We start from the raw sequence: 24830 nt of genomic DNA on the forward strand, positions 1-24830 counted from the left end.
GCGAACACTCTGTTCGCCATGGCCGTACGCACCCAGTGCATGCACATGTGCAGAAATGTGCATGCGCATTTAAAGATCATCGCACTTCGCATGCGAGCGCGATGACCAGAATAACCCCCAATATGTGTGTGTGTGTGGTTTGTTCTTGGGGAAGTATTTATGCTGTTTTGTGTGATGTGTAGTGCTTTATATAGTCAAAGACATTGACAATTTTACATGGAAACTATTTACTATTACGTTTATGTTGTCGGCGGAAGCCAAGAACCAATATGAGCAAACATTTGAGCACATTTATGCTCTGCGGGACGATACCGGTAGCTAAAAATGAGCTCATGAAAACAATGCTATTACATTTCAGAATTTTTTAGAGCAAAAACAATAAAAAACAAAAATGTTATTGTTGCCATCTACGATATTGGCCCAATAAACTAGGCGGTTGATCCACAAAACAATACAAAATACATAACATTATTCATTTTAATTTCCTATATATTCAGTTGTTAATGCAATAGCTGCTGTATATCAGGTCGTGCTGTGAAAACGTTCTCAGGGAGGAGAAATAAATGCTGCAAAATTTACTGATAATTAAAACCATATTTCTCACTTTATAGCCAGCATGCCGACCAGCGAAACCGAGTCGGTGAATACAGAAAATGCCGGAGCAGATGGAGATAGTGGCGGATGTTGCGGTAGTATGTGGTAAGCTCTGTTTTGGATCCTACAGACAAAAAGGATCAAATGTATAATTTTCACAAGCAGGACCCTCACACCTTTCAGCATGTATGTCTCTTTCTGAGTTGTTCACCGTGTACCCAGATAATCTTCTGCTAAATCCTTGTGGCACCTTATCAATATAAACTAATAGTAATATGGTTCTCTCCACGGGACATGCTTAATTTGTACAGTATTGATCTAAAAAAAAGGGACAAATAATTAGGGCCGTCTCCAGCGAGACCTGAAAGCAGCTAGACAATTAACTGCCTTTTTTATATACCACCCAACATGTCGAGGTTCGATTTTGAATATTACTTTGATATATCTCGAGAGCTGATTACTGTAATTGTGGCATATGGTTTTTGTGTGCAAACATATTTATTCACAGATCGGGCACACATTCTGCAGAGCTGTACAGAGATTTGCTTATTCTCATTCGTCCATGTCCCTGTGGAGCTTGGAGAAAATCGCCGGGCTGAAAATCACTCAGTGCATACACACTGAGCGACTTTCGCCTGTCTAAGAGATTTTCCTGGGGGTGGAGGGCTTTCCATAACAGGAGGCTATGGAAAGCCATCCACCCATTGCTCATCGCTTATGTATATATGTTAACCTACCTGTAGCATTTTGTGTTGTGGGAGGAATCCAGAGCACATGTATGAAACACACTTAAACATTGGGAGAACACATTAACTCCACACAGAGCCTTGGTGGGAATTGAACCCAAGACCTCAATGCTATACAGCAGTGATGATAACCTTCATGGCAACTGTGCCGACAAAGAGAATTACTAATATTTACTTATACTCTGCCTTTCTTTTGTTTCAGTCAGTCCATTTCCAAGTCTAAAATCAGGTATGTATGTATGTATGTATGTAAATGTATATATGGGCTCATTGTCTTGCTTCATGCTGGGATACTTAGGGGGTTATTCACATTCTTTTGGTCCTCTGTACATTCGCATAGAGGACCGATGTTGCGCATCTGCGCATGCGCAGGCGCGTTTCTGCGCATGTGCAGACCTAGGGTGCATACATCGGGTGCACGTACCCATGACGGCGTGCAGGGGGGCGGAGAAGGGCGGGGGCGCCGGGCTGCCCCATTACCATATGGGAATGCTGGGCGTTCTCATGGTAATGAGGCGGTGACGTGGGTGCAGGGGGCTGGCAGCAGACATCACCGGTTGTCAGCTGCCCGCCCATATCCGTGCCAGCGCGCACGCATATGTAAGTGACTTAAAAGTCACTTTTATATGCGTGCACGCACCAGATCTTTTGATGGTCGCTGACCATCGAAAGATGTGGGCGGTTACCCGAGGCATACGAATGGATGTTTATGCAAAACATCCATTCGCAGCCTGTGTGGGTGAACCCGCACTTCAGGGGGGGGGGGGGGGGCGGGGGGCGTTCATTCGCCGGGTGGGGTTTGGTGGACTCGCAGCCTTGCGAATCAACCAGAATAACCCCCTTATTGTACCTTCATACTAAAAATGAAAGTGATAGCATAAGAAAGGCGCACACATAACAGATGATGCCAAATCAGTGGACAAGGAAATACTTACTGACTTTTCTTTTTACCTTTAGAACATTTATTATTGCTTTGACGCAGTTGTATATTGAAACCATTAAAACCCTGTTTGCGATTGGGCGGCAGTAACATTTATTTAACAAACACATTTTAAAATGCTGGGGCCACAGGGGCCCAAACCCATAACCATAGCAAGTGCTGCCTAGGGCACTAACAATGTCTAGTTACTGTACAGCTCTGGAGAGGGCTGAGAGCTTCACTTTGTAAATCAAATACTCAGAGCCGGTGACAGCAGGTATAACTCTGTCAATATGCAATATGCCGATTTTACAATGAACCTTTTTATTTTTTTAGAAAAAAAAACACTATGTAAGTTACCAACAGCTTTTTAAATAGAATTACATTTTTGTTATATTTTTTATTTGTTTTTTATTATTTATTCACATATTCTTTACAAAACTAGTACAGGCCATATCACATGTGTGCATATCCCTTGATACTGGCCCGGGGAGCCACTGTGGAGACATTTTAATGGATAATTATTATTGATAAGTAGGTTTTGTAGAGATAAAAGTCTAATTGCTGAGATTTAGCCCCTGATTCTGGTTCATTCGCTCCGCCGCGCGTTCACACGGGGAACAGTGTTTTACTGATGCTCATACGCATATGCTGGGTGCGTGCGGGCACGGCGAACTGCTAGTTTGCCGTCCCGTTCGCACCCACCAGTTCTGGCTATGAATAGATGTTTATGCAAAGCATCCAGAATTCTGCTACCAACTATAATCTCCCTGAAACTAGCTTTCCAAAGTAGGCAAGTATGATAGAATTAATGTTACTTACTAAACAAATTCTTCTCTATTCTACACAAGTGAAGTAAAACATTTTGGGCCTGATTCAGAGGAGGACACAATGCCGATATTCACGCAGTTGAGTGATTATTTGCTACTGCACATGCTCAAAAAGCCAAGCATACCCCTACTGTGCATTCAGTTCCCTGACTGTACACAGTTACCGCTGGTGTTTCAAGAAAACTGCGTGTCATGGGCGTGGTATGGTAGTGTGAACACGGCTGTTATCCCAAAAGCATATCCATAGTCACAGAGGCCATGGTTACACTAATTTGAAATGGAAACATTGAACAGCCCATAATTTGTAGCAAGCAATGCAGTTCCACAGTCCACGGACAATGGGCGTCCCAGCCCTTCTACTCTCCGTGGCATGCTGGAGTGCAGGGGGAAGGCTGACACTAGCATTGGAAAATTATTACTCCCTATATTCCGACTGTGGACACTATTGGAGACACAGCCACAGCCACAGTTTACGCTTATTTCATTATTTATTAACAGTTTCTTATATAGCGCTGTGAATTTTGCTGCATTTTAAAGTTGCTTCAATGACCAAAACAAATCTATCTACTTCTTTTGGTCTCCTCACCAGTCGACGCTGGCGTCGATGGAACCGCTTCAACCGAAGAAGGTGCAGGGCTGCTGTAAAATCTGTTTCCTTTTACTGGCTGGTTATTATATTAGTCTTTCTCAATACTTTAACCATCTCATCTGAGCACTACGAACAGCCTAACTGGTTGACACAAATACAAGGTACGTGCATTTCACTTACGCTTTAGTTCTTAAAATCCGTGTGTGCTAAGGGTTTGGGGGTTGGTTTTGTAAGGTTCTAATCAGGTTCTAATCCTATGTTCCAGATATCGCTAACAAGGTCCTTTTGGCCTGTTTCACCTGTGAGATGTTGGTGAAGATGTATAGTCTGGGGCTTCAAGCTTACTTCGTCTCACTCTTCAATCGCTTTGACTGCTTTGTGGTATGTGGAGGCATCACAGAAACCATCTTGGTGGAGTTGGAGATCATGTCACCTCTGGGAATATCTGTCTTTCGATGTGTTAGGCTCTTAAGGATTTTTAAAGTGACAAGGTAAGCAGACAGCAGCGGCCTCACGTCTTTTCTGGAATCCTGTCCACCATGTGTTGCTCATTTTTCCCTTCTGTGATTGCCAGGCACTGGGCTTCCCTCAGCAACCTCGTAGCATCATTGCTGAATTCCATGAAGTCTATCGCTTCTTTATTGCTCCTGCTTTTCCTCTTCATCATCATCTTCTCCCTGCTTGGGATGCAACTTTTTGGTGGCAAGTTTAACTTTGACGAAACACAGACAAAAAGAAGCACGTTTGATAACTTCCCCCAGTCTCTCCTAACGGTGTTCCAGGTACTGTGGATTAGTGTGTGTCACGTGTCTGTCATCGCAATTAAATTACAGAATCACCTTGCCAGAGTTAGCTCCGGCATTGTTGAACAATATTTGGCAACAATTACATTGAAAACTTGGAATGAGTTGGCCATGTCTAGAATTTAATTAAGTTTTCTTGACTTGGAAACTGGATCAATACTCTTGAATGAGGTTTCTATCAGATGTATGAAAAAGTTATATCATAGGATAGTTAGAATAAAACATTGTAACTTTGACTAAAGCTTACAATGGGCTGAAAAGGGTGCCGGTACTTGTACATTGCGCAATGTTTTTATCGCATCGCATGCCATGCACCCGATGGCATGCGATGCGACGCGATTTTTGCCCCCTATGCGATGAAACATTGTATAAGCACCCTAAAGGGTGCTTTTAAGCACACAAATGGGTGCTTACAATGTTAAATGCACCCCCACGCCACCCCCCACTATAAACGTGAACCCGAAGCGTGGCGAGCGCAGCGAGCCCGCGAGGGGCGGCTGTACGCGTCCTCCGACCTTTTCATACCCCCACTATCGACGTCGGCGTGGAGTTGAGAATAGTATCCGCGAGGGGACGCGGATACCTGTGAAGCCCGCGAGGGGACGCGGATACCTGTGAAGGTATCGGGCTCGGTGGCTCACTGCGCTCGCCACACTTTCTATTCTCAACTCCACGCCGACGTGGATAGTGGGGGTATGAAAAGGTCAGAGGACGCGTACCGCCGCCCCTTGCGGGCTCGCTGCGCTCGCCACGCTTCGGGTTCACGTTTATAGTGGGGGGGTGGCGTGGGGGTGCATTTAACATTGAAAGCACCTTATGGTATGCGATGGGAGGGGCGCCGCTGTAATACACAAGTACCAGGATGCCAGTGGGGAAGCTGCCGATGGCAACCAATCAGCTGATACGTATAATTTGATGGAATGCATTTGATAAATGTTACCTCAAAGCTGATTGGTTGCCTTGGGCAGCTTCTACACTGGCACACTTCTCTCTTTTCATTGCTTCATGAATGGACCCCTAAATATTTTTCCTTAGGCTACTCATCAGATCTACATAATAATACATACTATAATTAGTATAATATATAATATATACAGAGTGATTTTCTTTTTGCTTATTTCACCTTTTGTGCTGTGTACTTAAAACGGCACCATCACCTAGGGATAGTGATGGATAGTATAGCTCTGCCCTCTACTGGCAACCATGGTAATGAACTCGCAAAAATATCTATAATCCTTGTACAGATTGAGTGTCCGGTGTCCGGTATCCGTTATCCGAATGATTCCGAAAAACGTGTTATTTTTTGGAATAGTTCGAATTTTTATTTTTTTTCCCCTGACCCTTTTTTATACTTACCTAGTCCCCCCGGTGTCCACGGCAGGCCTTCAGCTTCATCTCCGGCATCTCCAGCGGTCCCAGGAGTGCATTGCGCGAGTTCCCAGGCACGCCGGTGACCATCGGAGACCCACCAGGGGACAGATCTCCCCACACGCATGCGAATGGATGTTTTTCATAAACTAAATCCATACGCAGATTGCGTGCGGGGCAGAAATCATTCGATGGTCGCTGACCATTGGATGATATTTCTAGTGCTTGCAGATCTAAGACCACTCTGTGGGGTCTTAGATCTGCGGCGCCCCTGTATGGGAAGAGGGCGGGCAGCTGACATCCGCTGACATTAGCTGCCCGCACCCCGCACCCATGTCATGGGCGCATTAGCATGGGTACACCCAGCGTTTTCATGGGGACGCCCATGAATCGCTGGGCGTTCCCATGGGTGCTACCCATCCACGCCGCCCCACTCCCCCCCGCCCGCACTGCCCCATGTGAATAGGCCGGCGAATAATCAATTCACCGCACCCGCTTGAAAATGGAGCCTGCACATGTGCATAACTGCGTATGAGCATAACTGCATATGCGCATGTGCAGTCCCAAACCATCGCTCCCCTGTGCGAACGCTGTGTCAGATATCAGGAGGAAGACGTGCACCACCTCCGGGAGAGAGACGAGCAGGTTCACAGTGCTATTTGCAATCTTGCCCCAGCCAATCAAGAGCCACCGCTACCAGATTGGCTGCCGGACCGCGAGCAGGTTCAATTTTTGAAATAGCCGCTCTCTCCCGGTGGCGGCACATCTCCCTCCTGTCTCCTTTTCCTGGCCCTGTACACTAGAAGGCAGAGTGGCCCGGGGGTCACATGGCACCCTGGACCAGTCTGCCACTGCCCAGTAGTGCCAGTTGCAGATGTCCCCAGAAGTGCCAGTTACAGATGTCCCCAGTAGGTTTTTAGCAAAAGAAAAAGTACATTTTGGAGACTGGTTTTCGGAATTATTTGGATAACAGATATTTGTATAAGGGATACTCAATGTAGTTCCAATAAGCTTTTTCAGTGTGAGTAGGGAAGTGAATGGGCATGTGATGATGCGTTTTGCTGTGATTTGCATCATCCTGTCACATGCAATGCTATGCTGCAGATTACTTCAAAATGTATAAACGGCACCAAGCCCCAGCTCCTCCCTGGCGAACCTCCCACACTACAGAAAGAAAAAGTGCGCTATGTAAGTATGAATAAGATAACTATGGCTAAACTAGTTCTTCATCTTTATTATAGCTACACGTACTAATGTCATCAAAGTGTGTTTGTTTACACCCGGGATTCCGACTGTCGGAACATCTTGACAGTTGGAATGCCGGAACATTTTCGCTCCACTCAACAGAAACTTAACAGCCAGAATTCACTGTTCTGGCTGTTGAGTGTCAGAATTTGGGCGTGTTGGTGAAAACGGCCGCGGATTGTCGAAAAACAGCGTTTCCGACAAAACAGACCCGACCAGTTTTAAAGTCAGATCTGTTTTGTCGAAATCCGCCTTCAATGCTGTCAGCAACGGCAATATTAAATAGGCGGCGGTCTGCTATTTCCCCTGTTGGAAAAGCATCCAGCATTTATTCTTACCTCCCCCCCCTTATTTTCTCTGTGGCAGTCTGCCGACTAACAGGTTTAGTTCCTCACATAATTCCCTACATAGTACACATGTGGAGCACATGGGTGTGACTGATCAGTTACCTGGTACTTGGGAAGGAAGCATAAGTAGCTGTTTTTGTGTTAGGCGGGGAGGCCGGCACCTAAGTAGCTGGCCCTTGACTAGCAATTAAACCACTGTTTCTAGTCAGTGATAAGGTCAAAGGGTTACCTTTTACTAGTGTAATGCTGGAACCAATGCTGATTATGTAGCTTTTCAGTATTAAGGGCAGCACCTGTAACTATCCTCTTCCCACACATTTATGTATGTTTAAGTGGTTTCGAGCAGTAGCACAGAGCAACTAATGTGCTAAAATATGCTAATGCTACAGGATGATCCGCTGCTGTGTCCGAAGTTGCAGCATCGGATCACTCGTGTGAACATCGGCACTCTCAGTAACCCTCTTCTTGCACCTGATGGCCGATTTGTTCAGGCTTGGGGTTCAGTATGATTTCCGGACATTCGGGATCCCTGCTGTCAGGAATGCTGGCAGCAGGGGGAGCACAACAAAGCCCCTCTATGGGGTTCGAGGACCCCCATGAGGGAGAATAGACCCTGTGCGTCCACTGGTGGAAATGTTGGCAGTCAGGGTCTTGGTATCGGCTTCCGAAACGCCGTGATCCCGACTGCCTGCAAATTAGCTACATCCCCAGACTTCTGGGGCCTTTAAATCTGCATTTTGTTTATGTGTTTTTGTATTGAAACGTCACATAGAAGATCATGTTTATTTGTGGATGAAGCAATTGTTTCATTCATTGCCGCAACAATAAAAAACCTTTTTCTTTACCAACGGCTATCTATTCTTACTAAATGCACATCAAAGACCTTTGTAGCAACAAATTAGGTTTTCTTTTGTGATTGCTTTCTTGCTTTGTGTGTTTGTTAAACCATTTGGCATCTGGGAAAGAACATGAATGCCAAATAGCTTGCTTTTTATATCCATAGTACTATGGCTGGGTTTATATTTAGTGATGCAACACTTGATTGTCTCCCTTTCATTGTGTTCTGTTCTCATGTTGGTAGAGGCATCTGATGAATGAAACAAAGCTTGCTTCTACTTAATTTGTAATACGGCAATGAAGTGGTTTTAATTCAAGATAGTTTCACAGAATATAGGAGCTTTTAAAGGTATAATCAAACTATACATACACAAATAAGACAATAGATTTCCATTGTGTCATTTACTTTTATTGACTTTAAAAGTAAATTGAGAATGTTGCAGGAGTTTGGTTTACTGCTATTATTGATGCATTTTGCCCTGCTGTGTTCACCTTCTGTTGGTACTTCCTGCCCTTTCTCCAGTAGTGGATTGGCCCAATTATAAATATTTAATATCCTTTATTTACAAACCTCCTAGCTCTTACGCAGTGCTTTATGTTGATTGGTCAGTACAGGCCTATGAATGCTGATGTCTGAGGAAAGCGCAGGTGGCTCCCAGTGGATTGCTGGTTGGGCAAAAGCACAAGATGCTGCAGGCGGAAATGGACGTCAAGCAAAGTGGTTCATCTCGCCATAGGGAGACTTCTTGCTTTTCTACCACCATTAACAAAATAAATTTCAAGTACCCCAAACCAGATTTCTACTTTGTATAATAGCTCTATGTTCGTCATAACCTTATTATATTCAGACTATTGTTTGAGGGTGGGAAGGAACAAGAGCAAATCTTATGGGCCTCATACATCAGCAATCACAATTAATGGATTTCCAAATCCAGTGATTTTTTGGCCAGATAAATGGATTCTACAATCTATTTGACTTGCCCACACATTACAGATTTATTTCAGTGATCGGCAGATTTTTCCATCTAAAGATTGCATCTTCATATCTGGAAATTTCCCAATCGATTGTCATTTCAGCTGTTCATAATGTAAATAGATGAAGAAGACGAATTGGGAATGCCCACACACTTTGGGATTTCTCTTTTGTGTTGAGTTTGATATATATTTTATTCTGGGCACCTATTTAGTTACCAAGGCTTTAGTTGGTTATGGCGGAAATTGTCCTGTGTTTGATCAATTTATTCAGATGTGTGTGTCTCTTGGTGCCCATATGGCATCTACGGGAACCTGTGAGGCAATACTGTTATTTTATGAATCCTCTCATCCTTATATCTATGATGTATCTCCTTCACACACTTTCTTTTATTCCGCTTTGCAACTGTTCTAACACTCCGGATACTGTATATACCAATTTTGCCTATCATGATATGATTTAGTACCTTGTGGTGTGCTGTATACTTGGTGTTTTGATTTTTGTTTTTCTTTTATGTCTTCTTATGCAAAAAATCGATACAAAATATTGAATAATAAAATAAAAAGATAATCGGGTAATGGCTATGTCTCCTCATAGACCAAGGAACCATCTGAGATATATGTGTGGACAGGAGAATCATGGGTAATGGCCGTGTCTCCTCATAGACCAAGGAACCTCTGAGATGTGTGTAGATAGGAGAATGATGGGTATGGCCGTGTCTCCTCATAGACCAAGGAACCATCTGAGATGTGTGTAGACAGGAGAATTATGGGTAATGGCCATGTCTCCTCATAGACCAAGGAACCATCTGAGATATGTGTGTGGACAGGAGAATCATGGGTAATGGCCGTGTCTCCTCATAGACCAAGGAACCATCTAAGATGTGTGTAGACAGGAGAATCATGGGTAATGGCCATGTCTCCTCATAGACCAAGGAACCCTTAGAGATGTATGTAGACATATTTTAAAAAGTAAATGTACACGTTTTATTTTACATATTCTGACACTGTAGCCCCCCAAGCATTCACCCAGCATGGAGACGCTCTATTTGAGGAAATAACCACAGAGAGACAGTATTATTCACCATTCATTTTATTACAAAAATTGTTGTTGGAAATAACACATTATGGGGTAAATTTACTGAGATGTATTGAAGATGGGATGTTGCCCATAACATTTCCATATTTAACAGAAGATGAGATGTAGTGGTTCGCCTCTACATTGGGAGCGTATGCTACTCCGTGATGGTGACAGGGGTGCATATCACTCCTTGGATGGTGAAGGGGGTGTATGCCACTCCAGTGACAGGGACGCTTGCCACTCTGTAAATGGTGATGAGGGAGCATGCAACTCCGTGGATGGTGACGGGGGCGCATTCCACTCCGTGGATGGTGACGGGGGCGCATTCCACTCCGTGGATGGTGACGGGGGCGTATACCACTCCGTGGATGGTGACGGGGGGTGTATACCACTCCGTGGATGTTGACGGGGGCTCTTGTCACTCCGTGGATGTTGAATGGGACTCTTCCCACTCTGTAGATGTTGACGGGGGCTCTTGCCACTTCGTGGATGTTGATGGGGTAAATACCACTCCGTGGTTGGTAACGGGAGTTCTTGCCACTCCGTGGTTGGTAAAGGGGACTCTTGCCATTCCATGTTTGAAAATGGGGGCTCTTCCCACTCCATGGTTGGTAACGGGGTGAATACCACTCTGTGGTTGGTATAGGGGGTGAATACCACTCCGTAATTGGTAACGGGAGTTCTTTACCACTCCGTGGTTGGTAAAGGGGACTCTTGCCATTCCATGTTTGAAAATGGTGGCTCTTCCCACTCCATGGTTGGTAACGGGGTGAATACCACTCCGTAATTGGTAACGGGGGTTCTTGCCACTCCGTGGTTGGTAACGGGGACTCTTGCCATTCCATGGTTGAAAATGGGGGCTCTTGCCACTCTGTGGTTGGTAATGGGGGTGAATACCACTCCGTGGTTGGTAATGGGGGTTCTTGCCTTTCTGTGGTTGGTAACAGGGGCTCTGGGTGCAGTGGGGGATGCCGCTGTCAGTGGGGCGGGCGGCAGTGATAATCAGCACGCTGTCACTGTGCAGCGGGCGGGCAGCGGCGGCCACTACAACTTTGAAATAACATGTCAAATGCCAATCAGCGACTCCTTCCCAGCGGCCGCTGATTGGCTGAGAGTGCACTATCTCAGCCAATCAGAAGCCGGACAGTCCTTTGACATGTTATTTTAAAGATGTAATAGCCGCCCGCTGCACAGTGACAGCATGCTGAATCTGATTATCACCGCCGCCCGCCCCACTGACACCGGCACCCCCTGCTGGGCACTCATTTCAGAGCCGCTGCTGCCTGCCTGCACGCTGTAGGAGGTCGGACGTCATTGTACATGCTGAACGTCCGACCTCCTGATCCAGTCCGATGCGTGCGGGACCGTGCATCGGACCCGACCATATGTCACACGCATGCCATTTTGGGACGATTTCACGCTATTTATCTGTCCAAGTGCCTAAATCGAGGTGGAATCGGCCCAAAATCGCATAGTGTATGGGGGCCTTAACAGTGCAGATTCTAATCACTGCATATCTAGCTACTGTGAAAATGCAGCGGACTCCTCAAAGACTTCTCCTGTGCTCTTGCTGGATGCCTTAGGATTTTGGGACTTGATATTTATGCCTACGGTATGGTACACCTCTTATTCTGGTTCTGGAGGGCCCTGGAGCATATTTGGTGCTTTCTCCATCTTAGGTCGGATGTCGAGAGCTGGCCGGACTGACACTTTTCAACTTTTCAACTTTGCCCGTTAGCTGATATGTAACCATATATCCTGCTTGTGTTTCCAATTTCTACTAGCTGTCTAGTGTTGTCATTTATCCTGCTTGTCTTCGAGACATCCTGCTTGTCTATTTTGACCCTTCTATGGAGGGGGGCTGCTTTAATTAATATTTTGTGGGAGAGCTATACGTATCCTAGCACAGGGTCATTAGGTTTTTGCCTCACACTAGGAGGAGGGGGGGGGGGGGGTGGGATTAGTTAGGTAGTGGGGAAGGTATATAGTAAGTTTAGGGATCCAAGTACAGTATATATAGATACACACTCAGTGGCGTAACAAGGCCTCAGCGCTGTTCATATAATTGTTCTTTTTTATGCCTATCGAAATAAAATATTGTTGAATGTTATCCTTCCATTAGGAAATATGTGTAACTTATTTTATGATGCTTTCATATTTGATGGAATTGTCCTCTTTTTAGATATTAACTGGAGAGGACTGGAACGCTGTGATGTACGATGGGATCATGGCTTATGGAGGACCAGCTTCCTCAGGGATGATTGTATGCGTGTACTTCATCATACTGTTTATCTGTGGTAACTGTATCCTTCCGTGTAAGATAGAATCACAAAACGTGTGACCTGTTTCTACACTACAAATAGTGCTATATTGTGTATCGTGGTGACAAAATCTTTATTACAAAAACTTTCTTGTTGTTTGCTAGTGTTTAGCAATTGTTTAGTACCTACAAACTTACTTATCCTGCTGTGTGTAGGGGAGAGAGACACTATGGGGGTTATTCAATCTGTGATGATATTTCACGATTTCACGGGGAAATATCGGCACTCACCTATTCAATGCTGCCATTAATGACAGCATTGAAGGGTGTCAGATATGACTTTTTTTAAAGTCGGATCTGTTTTTTTGGAAGTGGCCACGGATTATAGAATTCATTGGCAGTTTTTGACAATCTGCGGTTGTTTTCACCGATCCATAGACTTTCCAACACTGGACAGCCCGATCTTTAAATTTCCGGCTGTCGAGTTACTGTCGGATTGGACAAAACCGGCCGGTGTTCCGACTTCCGGGATGTTCCTACAGTCGGAATACTGGATTTAATTTGTCAATATGGGCTCAAACCCTTCAAAGAGTGGAGAAGTAGAAAAGTTGAGAAGTAGTCCCCAGTCAACTAATCAGTAGCTAGCACATATCAAGTACATTATATAATATGATTCTGTAGGTACGAGCTGGCTGTTTGCTTTTGGCAACTTCTCAATCACAATACTTATATAAAGACAGTACATGGAGAGAGATTCGTTTTCTAAACCTTCACATCACAGACATTCTACTAAACGTCTTCTTGGCCATTGCTGTGGACAATCTGGCTGATGCCGAGAGTCTGAATACTGCTCAGAAAGAAGCTGCTGAGGAAAAGCAGAAGAAAAAGAGCGCCAGGTACAGTCACCGACAGGGAAAGCTGCTTTCCTGGGGATTAGTAATGTGCTTTCAATTTGTTATATCCTTTGTTGTCTTGTTTTAAACATTCATGGGGTGCAGTAGTGACCATCACCATATGTACACTAGAGACAGGATTATATGCAACATAAAAAGCTTGAAATATGCATGCAAATATGCATGAAAAATACTTAAAATATGCATGAAAAGTGTTAAAATATGCTACATTAAATAATAAAAAAAGTAATTTTTAACTTATTTATTTAAAAATCAGCATACAATTAGTTGCAAATAAACCTCAAAAATAGGCCCACAGCATCTGCAGATGTCTAGTGCTTTACACTGGATTTTCTTTCTTCCTGGCTGCTACAGCAGACTGCAGCATCCAAAGCTCTTGTTGCATCAACTACACGGACCTTCATCTCCAGCGCCGATGGATCAAATGTCAGCATAGCATGTGACGGCGGTGCAGTGGAAGGCTTCCTCCCTGCGCCGCATGCTCACTGTGACACGGCATTTCCTCCGCGCCGCGTGATGTCACAACCCTTCTGCCCGCCTCCTCTGCTGCAGAAGTCTGTCTCTTGGTGTAAAGTCCCAGGCCAGGGGCAGGCAAAGGTTCAGGAGCTTCGTAATGGCATCCGCCCGACTGACTTTTATCAACATGGATTGGCAGCCTAGAGCAGTGTCAGACATATCATAAATCCAAGGCCCCCCCCATATTGCCCCAGCCTGCACACTCTACCACTACCTGGCCAGCAGCAGCAGGACAAAGCAGTGCTGTGACTCGCGTGTGGAAAGGGGGCAGGGCCTAAAATATGCACCATCACTTGATTTTAGATAAAATATGCAATAACCAGTGAGAATGGGCAAAATATGCAAATGCATATGCAAATATGCAAATGCATATAATCCTGTCTCTAGTGATTACCAACAGACTGGAGAACCCTTTAAGTAAGATGTTTACTAGAGAATATCTATGTGTTAGATTTAAAATCAGAATGTACTGTAATGCATATATCCTACTACAATGGTTATGCTAAGAGTCGCTATTCAAACCTTGGTGGCCAGCAATTACTACTTTCTTACATTGAAGAAGTTAACTTACTCACCATAGTATATTGAGATATCGACCACCACTGACTGATCTTGCTGTTGCCTGGTTGACAGGATAACAAGATCTCAGGAGTTCCAGTAAGAGAAGTTGGTCTTCTGTATGACCAAAGCCTGGTTAAGACTCCTTCTAGCTCTAGGTCAACACTGCTTTTGGGCCTCACTTATCAGTTTGTCCACTCAACAAGGGTTTGTCCACTCCATTGCCCATGTGCATAGGAAGATAATTCCCGCAATGACTGCAGTCAAAGCTTTCCTGCAGTTTTCAGTGTGCCCTATAGAAACTGCTCAACCCCCAGCCAATCAAATTCAGTGCTGCCATTTTGTTTTAGTTATATTTTAATCTAATGGAACAAAATATTTCCCTAGAAATGATGAGCACACAGTAAGCTGTGAACTGAGATGCCGCCCACCCAAATACCCGCCCCACCATGGCCACCAAATCCCCTCGATAAATCTAGTAAATCTAGTAATATCGCTGGGCAGAAAAACCCAGCGTTTTCATGGGGACACCCATAAAATGCTGAGCATTTCCATTATCCAGCAATGTCACCACCTCCCCACAACGTACATGTAATTCGCCGAAGTCATTCGTTGCCGGGGTCTGCACATGCGCAAACATAGGAATGGGACTGAATTTGCCTCATTCCAACTGTTAGGGAATCACCCCCTTAGCGCATCCACATGCTGGGTGCAAAAGAACCATCAGAAATAGGCTTCTCTCCTCCGTAGGCCTACTCAGAATCACACAGAGCTTTTGATACATGCTCAGGACTCTCTCACCAGTCAGGGTGGTTACTTACGACCAAATTGTCAAGTCCCAGTTCCCAGCCCAAAGCTCCCTATATTTTGGAAGAACAGATCCAGTCAAGTTGCCTCTGGTTGGAGCAAGGACAGAGAGATTAACATATTAACATATATTGCATTGAGGGCAGCATCGTTGGATGGACACTGTGTAGAGAGTGAAGAGCTATACTAATGTACTGTTTATGTTTACAAAGTTTCAATAATGGATATACTGTATACAGTCATTTCAGACTTTACAAATGCCTCAATGTACTTTATGCTGACAATGGGACACAGAAAGGAGGACAGTTTTCACATTACAGCGGAAATGTTAGCGTTGTTTATGAATGTAATCAGAAAACATTAGTTTAACCCTTTGAGTAAATTTTTTCAAAATACAGATGTAGCGCCTCTCAGCCAGCTCAGGGAATTGCCAGATTCCCTGAGCTGGTGCAGGCTTGCAGAGAGGCGCTGCATCTGACGGGGATGCGCAAATGTCTCACATGCACCCGCGTCCCCTTCACACGGCTGCAGGGAGCGGATTCCCTGCCCGTCGACGCTTCAGGAAGACAGGCAGGGTGTGTGCGGGCAGCTACAGGGAGTGGCGGCAGGCTCCATCAGAATGGGGCACGCGAGTACCCCCTTCTGGTGGATGGCGAAAGGCGGCGATTGGCTATAGAACCATTTTCATCATAATGACCGGTAATGTTTACCTTATATAGGAAATATCTTTTTTTTACATATTTTTTTATTTTAATTTATATAACAAATGTAAGCAACGCTGGCATTTCTAGCAGATATTTTGCACATCTCTCACACCGATGTTGGCACTCGAAGGGTTAAACAATGCGTAACCGTTATCATACAGATAATGCCCCACTCAGCTGTGACCTTATACAGAGCGTGTTATCTTCCTGAGCCTCAGGTAATCTCTGCAGAGACTCAGTAGGGCTGTACACTGCAACGCTTGATAGGAATTACAGGGCTTAGAATCAGCAGGAACATGATCTGCTCTGCCTTTCTCATTTCTCCTGATCCACAGGCGGGAATAATGCTAATTAACTGGCTTCCTTCAGTTTGGGAATATGAGAGACCAATAAAAAATACCTGCTCCATCTCGCTGTTCATCAGGGTTACTTGAGTAATTAACTCACCCTAGATCTCCACATAAGATTATTACTATTAAAAGCTACTAAATGACCTCTGAATTCTCCATTGTCCATTACTGTAATACCTGCAGTGCACATGGTTTTGCCCATTTTCCAAACAAATTTGTACTGCAATCAGATCTGAATAAGGACCATTGTGTAATATATTACCCTTATGTACTGTTGACTTTGTGTGTTTTGCACCTTCTGCTTCTGTCACCTGCAGGCACAAAACCGCTTTGTAAACTGGACATGAGAGTTTAGGGTAAAACAACCTACTTAAATCACACATTCATCACTGTAGATTGGTCATGGGAATCTTCCTATCAAAGACCAGTAGTCACAGTGGTAAAATGTAGTCACCCGTTACCTACCTTTGCCGCAGCAAAGTCTGCTAACCCAATATGGTTGCGTGAGGGATTAATGTGGTACATATCCATTACTGCGGTGACAGGGAAATGAATGTATGATCAATGACTTGGTAAAATCTTAGCTGGCTTTGTCTCTGGCGTTTGACTGCCATTTATCGTCAAGTGGTGTAAAGAATTATGTGGACTGCACCCTCCCTCTAAACCCACTGTTTAACCTATCATCTTTGTCATGTTTATATGGCAATTAACGTATATTATTAAGGTTTTTTTTTTTCTTAATGACCTTTCATTTATTCATGTTACCTTTATTCATGTGACCTCATGTTACCTTTTTGTTGTTTATCGTTAAGTTGTCCAATGTCCATAGACATTGATGCACCTAGCTCCTAAATGCCATATGCCATGACATTGCTAAGAGATGCAGCGTATTGTCTTTATCTATAAAGTTTGCATCTTATTTGCAACACAGATGCAACAAACCTCCCCTCACAGTGTTTTAGAGATGCCTGGCAGCCACTTGAACCATACAGGAATTAGTTTTAAATACGTTTTAATTCTCAGATTATGCTCAGCGGCTACTTGGTGTGAGATAAAGCTGTGCCGGTGTTTGGCAGAGCTTCATACACACACACACGGGGGGCCTGATTCTGGTTGATGCCACACCCCCCGACGCCTTGCAAATATCCCCTCCGCATTAGGCCCCACCCAAAAAAACACCTCGTCACACCTGTGTTTTGACAAACATATCCAGAATACGCCATGTTTCCACCCATAAACGCTGGATACTTGTCAAACTGCGATTTCTATACAATTGCTATGCGTATGGATAATTAATTATGTGCTAATTATGGCCGCAAATGCGCAATGACAATGCTGCGCACCAGAAGTCGTTTCATAATCGAACAGATTAGCAATCCATACTGAATTACGCCCCCAATGGGTGGTTAGCACACACATCACACCAGCCTGTGTATGGGCAGTATTAGTTGTGTCCTATGTTGCTGTTAGCATTGATATATACATTTAGGGGGAAATTCACTAATATGAATTCGTAAAAAATAGGTGTATTCGTAGGCAGAAATACACCTATTTTTTACACATTTGTATTTTCGGGATTTACTATCCCAAAAATACAGCAATTCGTATTCCTAAAGATCGGACATTATTTGTATTTACAAATACGAATGTCTACACCATCGATAGAATACGACAAGAATCACCATTCAAAAGAATGGTGGTTCCTGATTTATTGATAATACGACTGCTAATTGGTGCACGAAAATACGACAGGAAAATACACCTTGATTGTCCTGTCGTATTTGCTTTAAGCCTGCACGGATCAGTCAGATCCGTGCAGGCTTTAGTGTAAAAAAAATAGATAATTAAATAAATATTTAAAAAAAAAAACGGCGTGGGGTCCCCCCACCAGCTGTAACCAGCACCAGGCTGAAGGAGCCAGGGCCGGTAATTAAAAATCAGGGAACCCGACAAATAGGGGTTCCCCGATTTTTAACAACCAGCCCCAGGCTCCAGGTCCGGGGCTGGTTCCCAAAATACGGGGGACAAAATGACTAGGGGTCCCCCGTATTTTAAGAACCAGCCCCAGGCCAAACCAGCCAGCAGGGTAATGTCACAGCCGGGGGACACTTATTATATAAGGTCCCGCGGCCAAAACATTAACCCCCTGACCGGTCAGCCTGGCCAGGGGCCCTGGGGGAGTGGGGACCCCCCCCCCCAATAAAGGGGTCCCCCCCCCCTGCAGGACTTACCTCACCAGGCTGAAGCCTGATGCTGTCCCCGGTGACCCTGGGCTGTGGTCACCGGGCTGATTTCAGTGTAAAAGAATAGATGAAAAACTATTGTTTAAAACTGTGGAACTATGAGTCCCAGCAAGCCTCCCCCGCAAGCTGGGACTTGGAGAACCACAAGTCCCAGCCTGCAGGGCATTAAAGGGCCCGCTGGCACTTGTAGTTCCACAGTAATAAAAATAGTACAATAAATACACACTGACACAATGAAAATAAAACTTTAATACATCCATTACACACACATAATGATACTTACCTATCTTGATCCCGTAGGTAGCCCTCTGTCCTGGTGTCCGGTGTCCTGTCCACAGCTCCATGGTGGAGCTGTGGAAGGAAATCCTACTCACCTGGTCCTGTGGTGAAGATGTCTTCTCTTGGTCTGCCGTAGTCCAGGTAATCTTCATGCTGCCGGTGGTCCCCGCACTCTCTGCATCGCACTGAGGAGAGATGCTGAGATATTTCATACTCGGTGCCTCTTCTCAGAATGATTCTATTGGCCGCCTAGCGGCCAATCAGGAGCCAAGAAAGTCAGCTCCTGAGAAGAGGCACCGAGTATGAAATATCTCAGCATCTCTCCTCAGTGCGATGCGGAGAGTGCGGGGAGCGCCGGCAGCATGAAGATGACCTGGACTACGGCGGACCAAGAGAAGACATCTTCACCACAGGACCAGGTGAGTAGGATTTCCTTCCACAGCTCCACCATGGATTACTTCGAACCCGGACACCGCCATGGACGTGGAGGACGACACGGACCGCCTACATGGACCTGGAGGACGACACAGGACACCGGACACCAGAACAGAGGGCTACCTACGGGATCAAGATAGGTAAGTATCAGTATGTGTGTGTGATGGATGTATTAAAGTTTTATTTCCATTGTGTCAGTGTGTATTTATTGTACTATTTTTATTACTGTGGAACTACAAGTGCCAGCGGGCCCTTTAATGCCCCGCAGGCTGGGACTTGTGGTTCTCCAAGTCCCACCTTGCGGGGGAGGCTTGCTGGGACTCATAGTTCCACAGTTTTAAACAATAGTTTTTCATCTATTCTTTTACACTGAAATCAGCCCGGTGACCACAGCCCAGGGTCACCGGGGACAGCACCAGGCTTCAGCCTGGTCAGGTAAGTCCTGGAGGGGGGGACAGCTGTGGGGGGGACCCCACGCCGTCTATTTATTTATTTATTTTTTCTATTTTTTTTTACACCTTGCAGCCTGCACGGATCTGACTGATCCGTGCAGACTGCCTCTACTAATTCGCATTAGCGGCCGTATATATGGCCAGCTAATACGAATTAGTACGACATCGGAGGGTTACAAAGCAGTCGTATATGACTGCTTTGTAAATCCCCCTCCGGAACACGACTTTGCATACAACTGAAACAGTCGTATGCAGTCGTAGGGGAAATAGTAATACGAAAAACTAGGTTTTTCATACTAGTAAATTTCCCCCTTACTGTCTACTGTGGCTGTGCAACTACAGGATAACTTTATTAACTTGCATTGTTTGTATCCAATTTTTTTTGTGCTTTCTCAAATACAAAGTATCAGCTCATAGCATTAATTTTGAAGTCTTGACTTGCTGTGTTTTGTCCTATGGGGAAATTAAATTACTTCAGGAAAGAAAGTCTGGAGAACAAGGACGGAGATAAAGGAAAAAATGATCGGAAGAAAGAGATTGAGGCCAAGGTAAGCACCATTGCCATATGTGAAATAATTCGGCTCCGCCCACTTCCTGGTCACGCTTGATGGCACCATACAAGCTTGTGCACCACGAACGCATGAGAATAGTAAAGGACTGCGCAAAAAAAGTCCTTGTTATTTTTATATATATCTGCATTTATGTCTTTCCTACCAGGTCGCAGTTGATGAAGAAAATGAAGAAGACAAGGAACATACAGAGCCAGGTATCCTCTGTACTCCATATTCTGTGTTTTGTGTATATACAGTATATTAATAATTCGGAGAGTCCAACAGAGAGCAGGGCTTCATAGCGCTGCTTGCGGGCAGCATAGTAACAGTTCTACATCCCTCCGATAACCTGCTTCCTAGCCTCATATTAGCAATACTTGCAGACAATCACCCTCAGGCTAATTATTAAAGGGAGAGAACAGCACAGTCACTGACATTTCCAGGAAATACCACCCCTTAGGGTAACGCGCCGGGTTTCAGTCAGATGTCTGCACCTGGTATTTTATACAGAAAGTTGGTACAGTTTAATATGATGATGCATTTTCCCGCTCTTTCATGTTCGATAAACTTTGCTTAACTTTCCAAATAAATGGAGGTACCTCTCCCCAGTTTCCCCCACTCTACACCCATATTGAGCTGTGTTTTTCCCAATCACTAGCTCAATCTACTTGTTATTCATTTAGCACCTTCTAGAACATAATAGATATGATTTGTTGCCCATAGCAACATCCCATCTAAAATGGAACTCCCATTTTAGTAAATTGACCCCAATTATTCAGTTCTACACATTTCATACTACATTAATGCACTGTGTACTCCCTGCCAAGGCTTCATTTCCTCACATTATTGGCCTCCCTCTGTCTGTTAGATTGCAAGCTCTTCTGGCTTGGGAGGCTGCATAGTCCTCTAGATACTGTGTGATTTTTGCTGGGAGACAAATGTGACAAAGTATTCGGCAAGTTCCTAATAATGTTGCTAGCCATTTCACCGGTATCTTTGTTCATGTATAGACCTTTTTCATTGTAGATGAGGAGGATGAAGAAGAACCGGAAGTACCAGCTGGCCCTCGCCCAAGGCGAATGTCTGAGCTAAACATGAAGGAGAAGATCACCCCAATTCCAGAAGGGAGCGCCTTCTTTATTTTCAGCAACACCAACCCGTAAATATCACCATCCCATTGGTATTGGTATTTACAGTAAATGTGCAGATGTGTTTATTACTGTTTATGCTAGGTTTATATTTTATGTCAGTAGCATTATTGTTAGCGCCTTGGAGAAGAGCGCTATATAAATATTATTATTATTATTATTATGTTATCTATGTACATTGTCACTACATCTGCCTTGGCTGAGTCCATGCCATGTGTTCAGTGAATCACTTGGGAATACAGCAGTAGGAAAGTGAGATCTTCTCTCTGTAACTAGACGGCACACTCATACCGGTGGAGCAGCTCTCAATGGTGCTGCTCCTGTCGCCAGTCGCCGTCCCGCACCAGCCGCCGCCTTCCAACAAAAGGGGGCGTACGTAGGAGACGCTCGCATTCCCCGTTCTGTTGGAGCCCTCTGCTGGCTCCCCACTACCTGCCTGCCCGTCTCCCTGAAGCGGAGACGGGCAGGGAAGCTGCTCCCCGCCGCCTTGCTGATGGGGATGCACGAGCGTGTGAGACGCTCGCGAGTTCCCGTTAGATGTCGCTCCTGCCTGCCAGACTGCGCCAGCGCAGTACATCTGGCGATCCTGCAGGCTGGCTGACAGGCGCTCCATCTGTAGGGGGTCATTCAGACCTGCTCAGCTGCCCAGCTACCTGCCCCAAGAAGGTAGGGCAAATGAAAATGTTGCCAAAGGCACACAATGCTGGGGTTTGCACATGCGCAGTAGCGCCTCTGCGTCTGTGCAACCCCCCACCATCGACATTGGGGCCGAATTCACTGCACAGCGAGCAGGTCTGAATCATTATTCATTATTTTCATGTCACTTGAACAAGGATGTAGCGGCCTCACTGTATTTTTGAAACCAGCACCAGGCTCTGCTTGCCGGGGTACTCTGGGGAAATGCCCCCCCCATAAAGGGTTTCCCCCCTCCATAGTTTGTAATTTATTTATTTTTCCCAAAATTTATTATTATTATTTATTATTTATTTATTGATTTGGAACAGAGCATTGATAGGGTGCACCATTTCCGCACCTGATAATACGCTTGTGTGTGTCTCCTGTAGGATCCGCGTGGGCTGTCACAAACTCATAAACCATCATATCTTCACCAACCTCATCCTGGTGTTTATCATGCTGAGCAGCGCCTCATTAGCAGCTGAGGATCCCATTCGCAGTCACTCATTCCGCAATATAGTGAGTATTATTATACAATACCCAAGTAATATACTTAATATATGTAGACACCTGAAGACATCTGTATAAGAAGCCGGTTCTGGTGTATTTCAGTGTACAATAGGAAAATATGTGTGATAAGATTTCTTTTCAGTATTGGCATTTATTCATATTACAACACCAATTTCTGCAGTATCCTTCAGACCAGTGATACAAACGGGCAGACATAGACGTATAGCGTAATCAGCAGGGGCTTAACTATAATGGGTGAAAGGGGGTTCTGTTACTCTGGGGGCCATCTCTCCTGCACCTCGCCTGACGCTGATTTTTGAATGCACTCAGCTTCCCTACAGTACTGTATATTCAGTAAAATACACTACAGAAAAGTGCTACATACAGTACGTCTCACCACAATAATAGTGTATTTAGTACAGTGTATAGAATACACTAGATTGTGGGGAGTAGTGTGTAGACTGTCCCTTTTATTAAAGCAGGCATGTCCAAACTGTGGCCCTCCAGCTGTTGGGAAACTACACGTCCCAGAATGCCTTGCCATAGTTTTAGCATTCCCTAATAGCAAAACTGTGGCAAGGCATGATGGGACTTTTAGTTTCACAACGCGCGCGCGTCCCCTTACAACGGAGCACCCTCTGGGTCCCCGCCGCCTCGCCTCCAGTCCCCAACGCATTCCCCCACCTCCCCGCTCCCCCCTAACCCTGCCCATCTCCCAGAAGCGGAGACGGGCAAGGTTCCCGTCCCCCGCCAACGGGAAACTGGGACGCGCATGCGTGTGGGGCGCTCACGTGTCCCAGTCAGATGTAGCGTCCGCTTGCCAGCGGGGGTAGTCTGGCGATCCCTGGCGCTGGATGAGCGGCGCTACATCTGTATGAGATCCAGGAGCTGGACAAGAGACCACAAAACATTTTCGGAGGAAAGCGGAAGCACCGGGAACTAGGGGGCAGACGTATTAACCCATTGAATGCCAAGTGAATTTGTCACAATAGGTGTGACAATTGCCAAATAAACACTTTTATTCATCATAATGACCTGTAAAGTTTACCTTATATAGGAAATATAATTTTTGGTACTTGTGTAATATCTGGGCGCCTGATTATTTGATTATATGCCTTAACTTAAGGCATACAATCAGATGCGATGCAACGCGATTTTCGGCAAAATCGCATCACATCGCGACCAAATCGCATGCGATGCAATGCGATGCGATCGACGCGATTTTTCCATAGGATTCAATGTTAAAATGGTTCTGTTCATTTCCCCACTATCCAAGTGGGCATAGAGTTGATTTTATATAGCGTGGCGAGCGCAGCGAGCCCCGAGAGTGGACGTGGACGTGGGGCTCGCGGGGCTCGCTGTGCTCGCCACGCTTCGGGCTCGGTGGCTTGCTGCGCTCGCCACGCTATATAGATTCAACTCTATTCAACTCTTCAAGGACCATTTTAACATTGAATCCTATGGAAAATCACGTCGATCGCATCGCATCGCATGCGGTTTGGTTGCATGCGATGCGATTTTTCCGACCCAATCATAAAATCGGGCGCCCAGTTATTACACAAGTACCTAATTTTTTTTTTACACATTTTATTTATTTCTTTATATAACCAATGTGTGCGACACTGGGATTTTTAGCAGATAATTTTACACATCGCTCACAGAGAAGTTGTCACTCAAAGGGTTTAGCCCGGTGAAGTGATAAAGTGGAAGGAGATAATGCACCAACCAATCAGCTTCTAACTGTCACGTTTCAAACCCATCCTGTAACTTGACAGTTAGGAGCTGAATAGCTTCTGCTTTATCACCACTTTATCACTTCACCAGGCTTAATACATCTGCCCCAATGTGAGGTGGCACGGTTGCTTAATGATAACGTTGGGTACTTTGGAAAATAATGTGAATTGGGAGCAATACAGTGGCCTAATGTGAACTAGAGGAAGTTATATTGGCAGAGCGAGAAATAAAGGCACTGTGAGAACTCAGAGCAGCATAATGTGGCATATTGTGAACTAAGGGCACTACAATGTGGCATATTGTGAACTAAGGGCACTACAATGTGGCATGGTGGGAACTGGGGAAGCTATGATGTTTCGTTGT

General features: G+C 45.0%; 1 protein-coding gene across 18 annotated transcripts in view; it reads left to right on the plus strand.

The window, feature by feature from the left end:
- The window catches only part of CACNA1D (calcium voltage-gated channel subunit alpha1 D), a 326871-nt gene that overhangs the window by 190265 nt on the left and 111776 nt on the right, over nt 1-24830 (plus strand). For all 18 annotated transcript variants that reach the window (XR_014454326.1, XM_083156204.1, XM_083156201.1 and 15 more), the window contains 11 exons: nt 612-699; nt 1543-1569; nt 3679-3839; nt 3944-4169; nt 4253-4460; nt 12514-12634; nt 13373-13487; nt 20328-20397; nt 20567-20615; nt 21427-21559; nt 22613-22742. Coding sequence is in view for 17 of the 18 variants with exons in the window: in XM_083156204.1 (XP_083012330.1) it covers nt 612-699; nt 1543-1569; nt 3679-3839; nt 3944-4169; nt 4253-4460; nt 12514-12634; nt 13373-13487; nt 20328-20397; nt 20567-20615; nt 21427-21559; nt 22613-22742 (1328 nt within the window). In the remaining variant the exon portion in view is untranslated. The remainder of the gene's footprint in view (nt 1-611; nt 700-1542; nt 1570-3678; nt 3840-3943; nt 4170-4252; nt 4461-12513; nt 12635-13372; nt 13488-20327; nt 20398-20566; nt 20616-21426; nt 21560-22612; nt 22743-24830) is intronic.

This window comes from Crinia signifera, chromosome 8 (assembly GCF_055691185.1).
Source record: "Crinia signifera chromosome 8, ASM5569118v1, whole genome shotgun sequence".
NCBI lineage: Eukaryota > Metazoa > Chordata > Amphibia > Anura > Myobatrachidae > Crinia > Crinia signifera.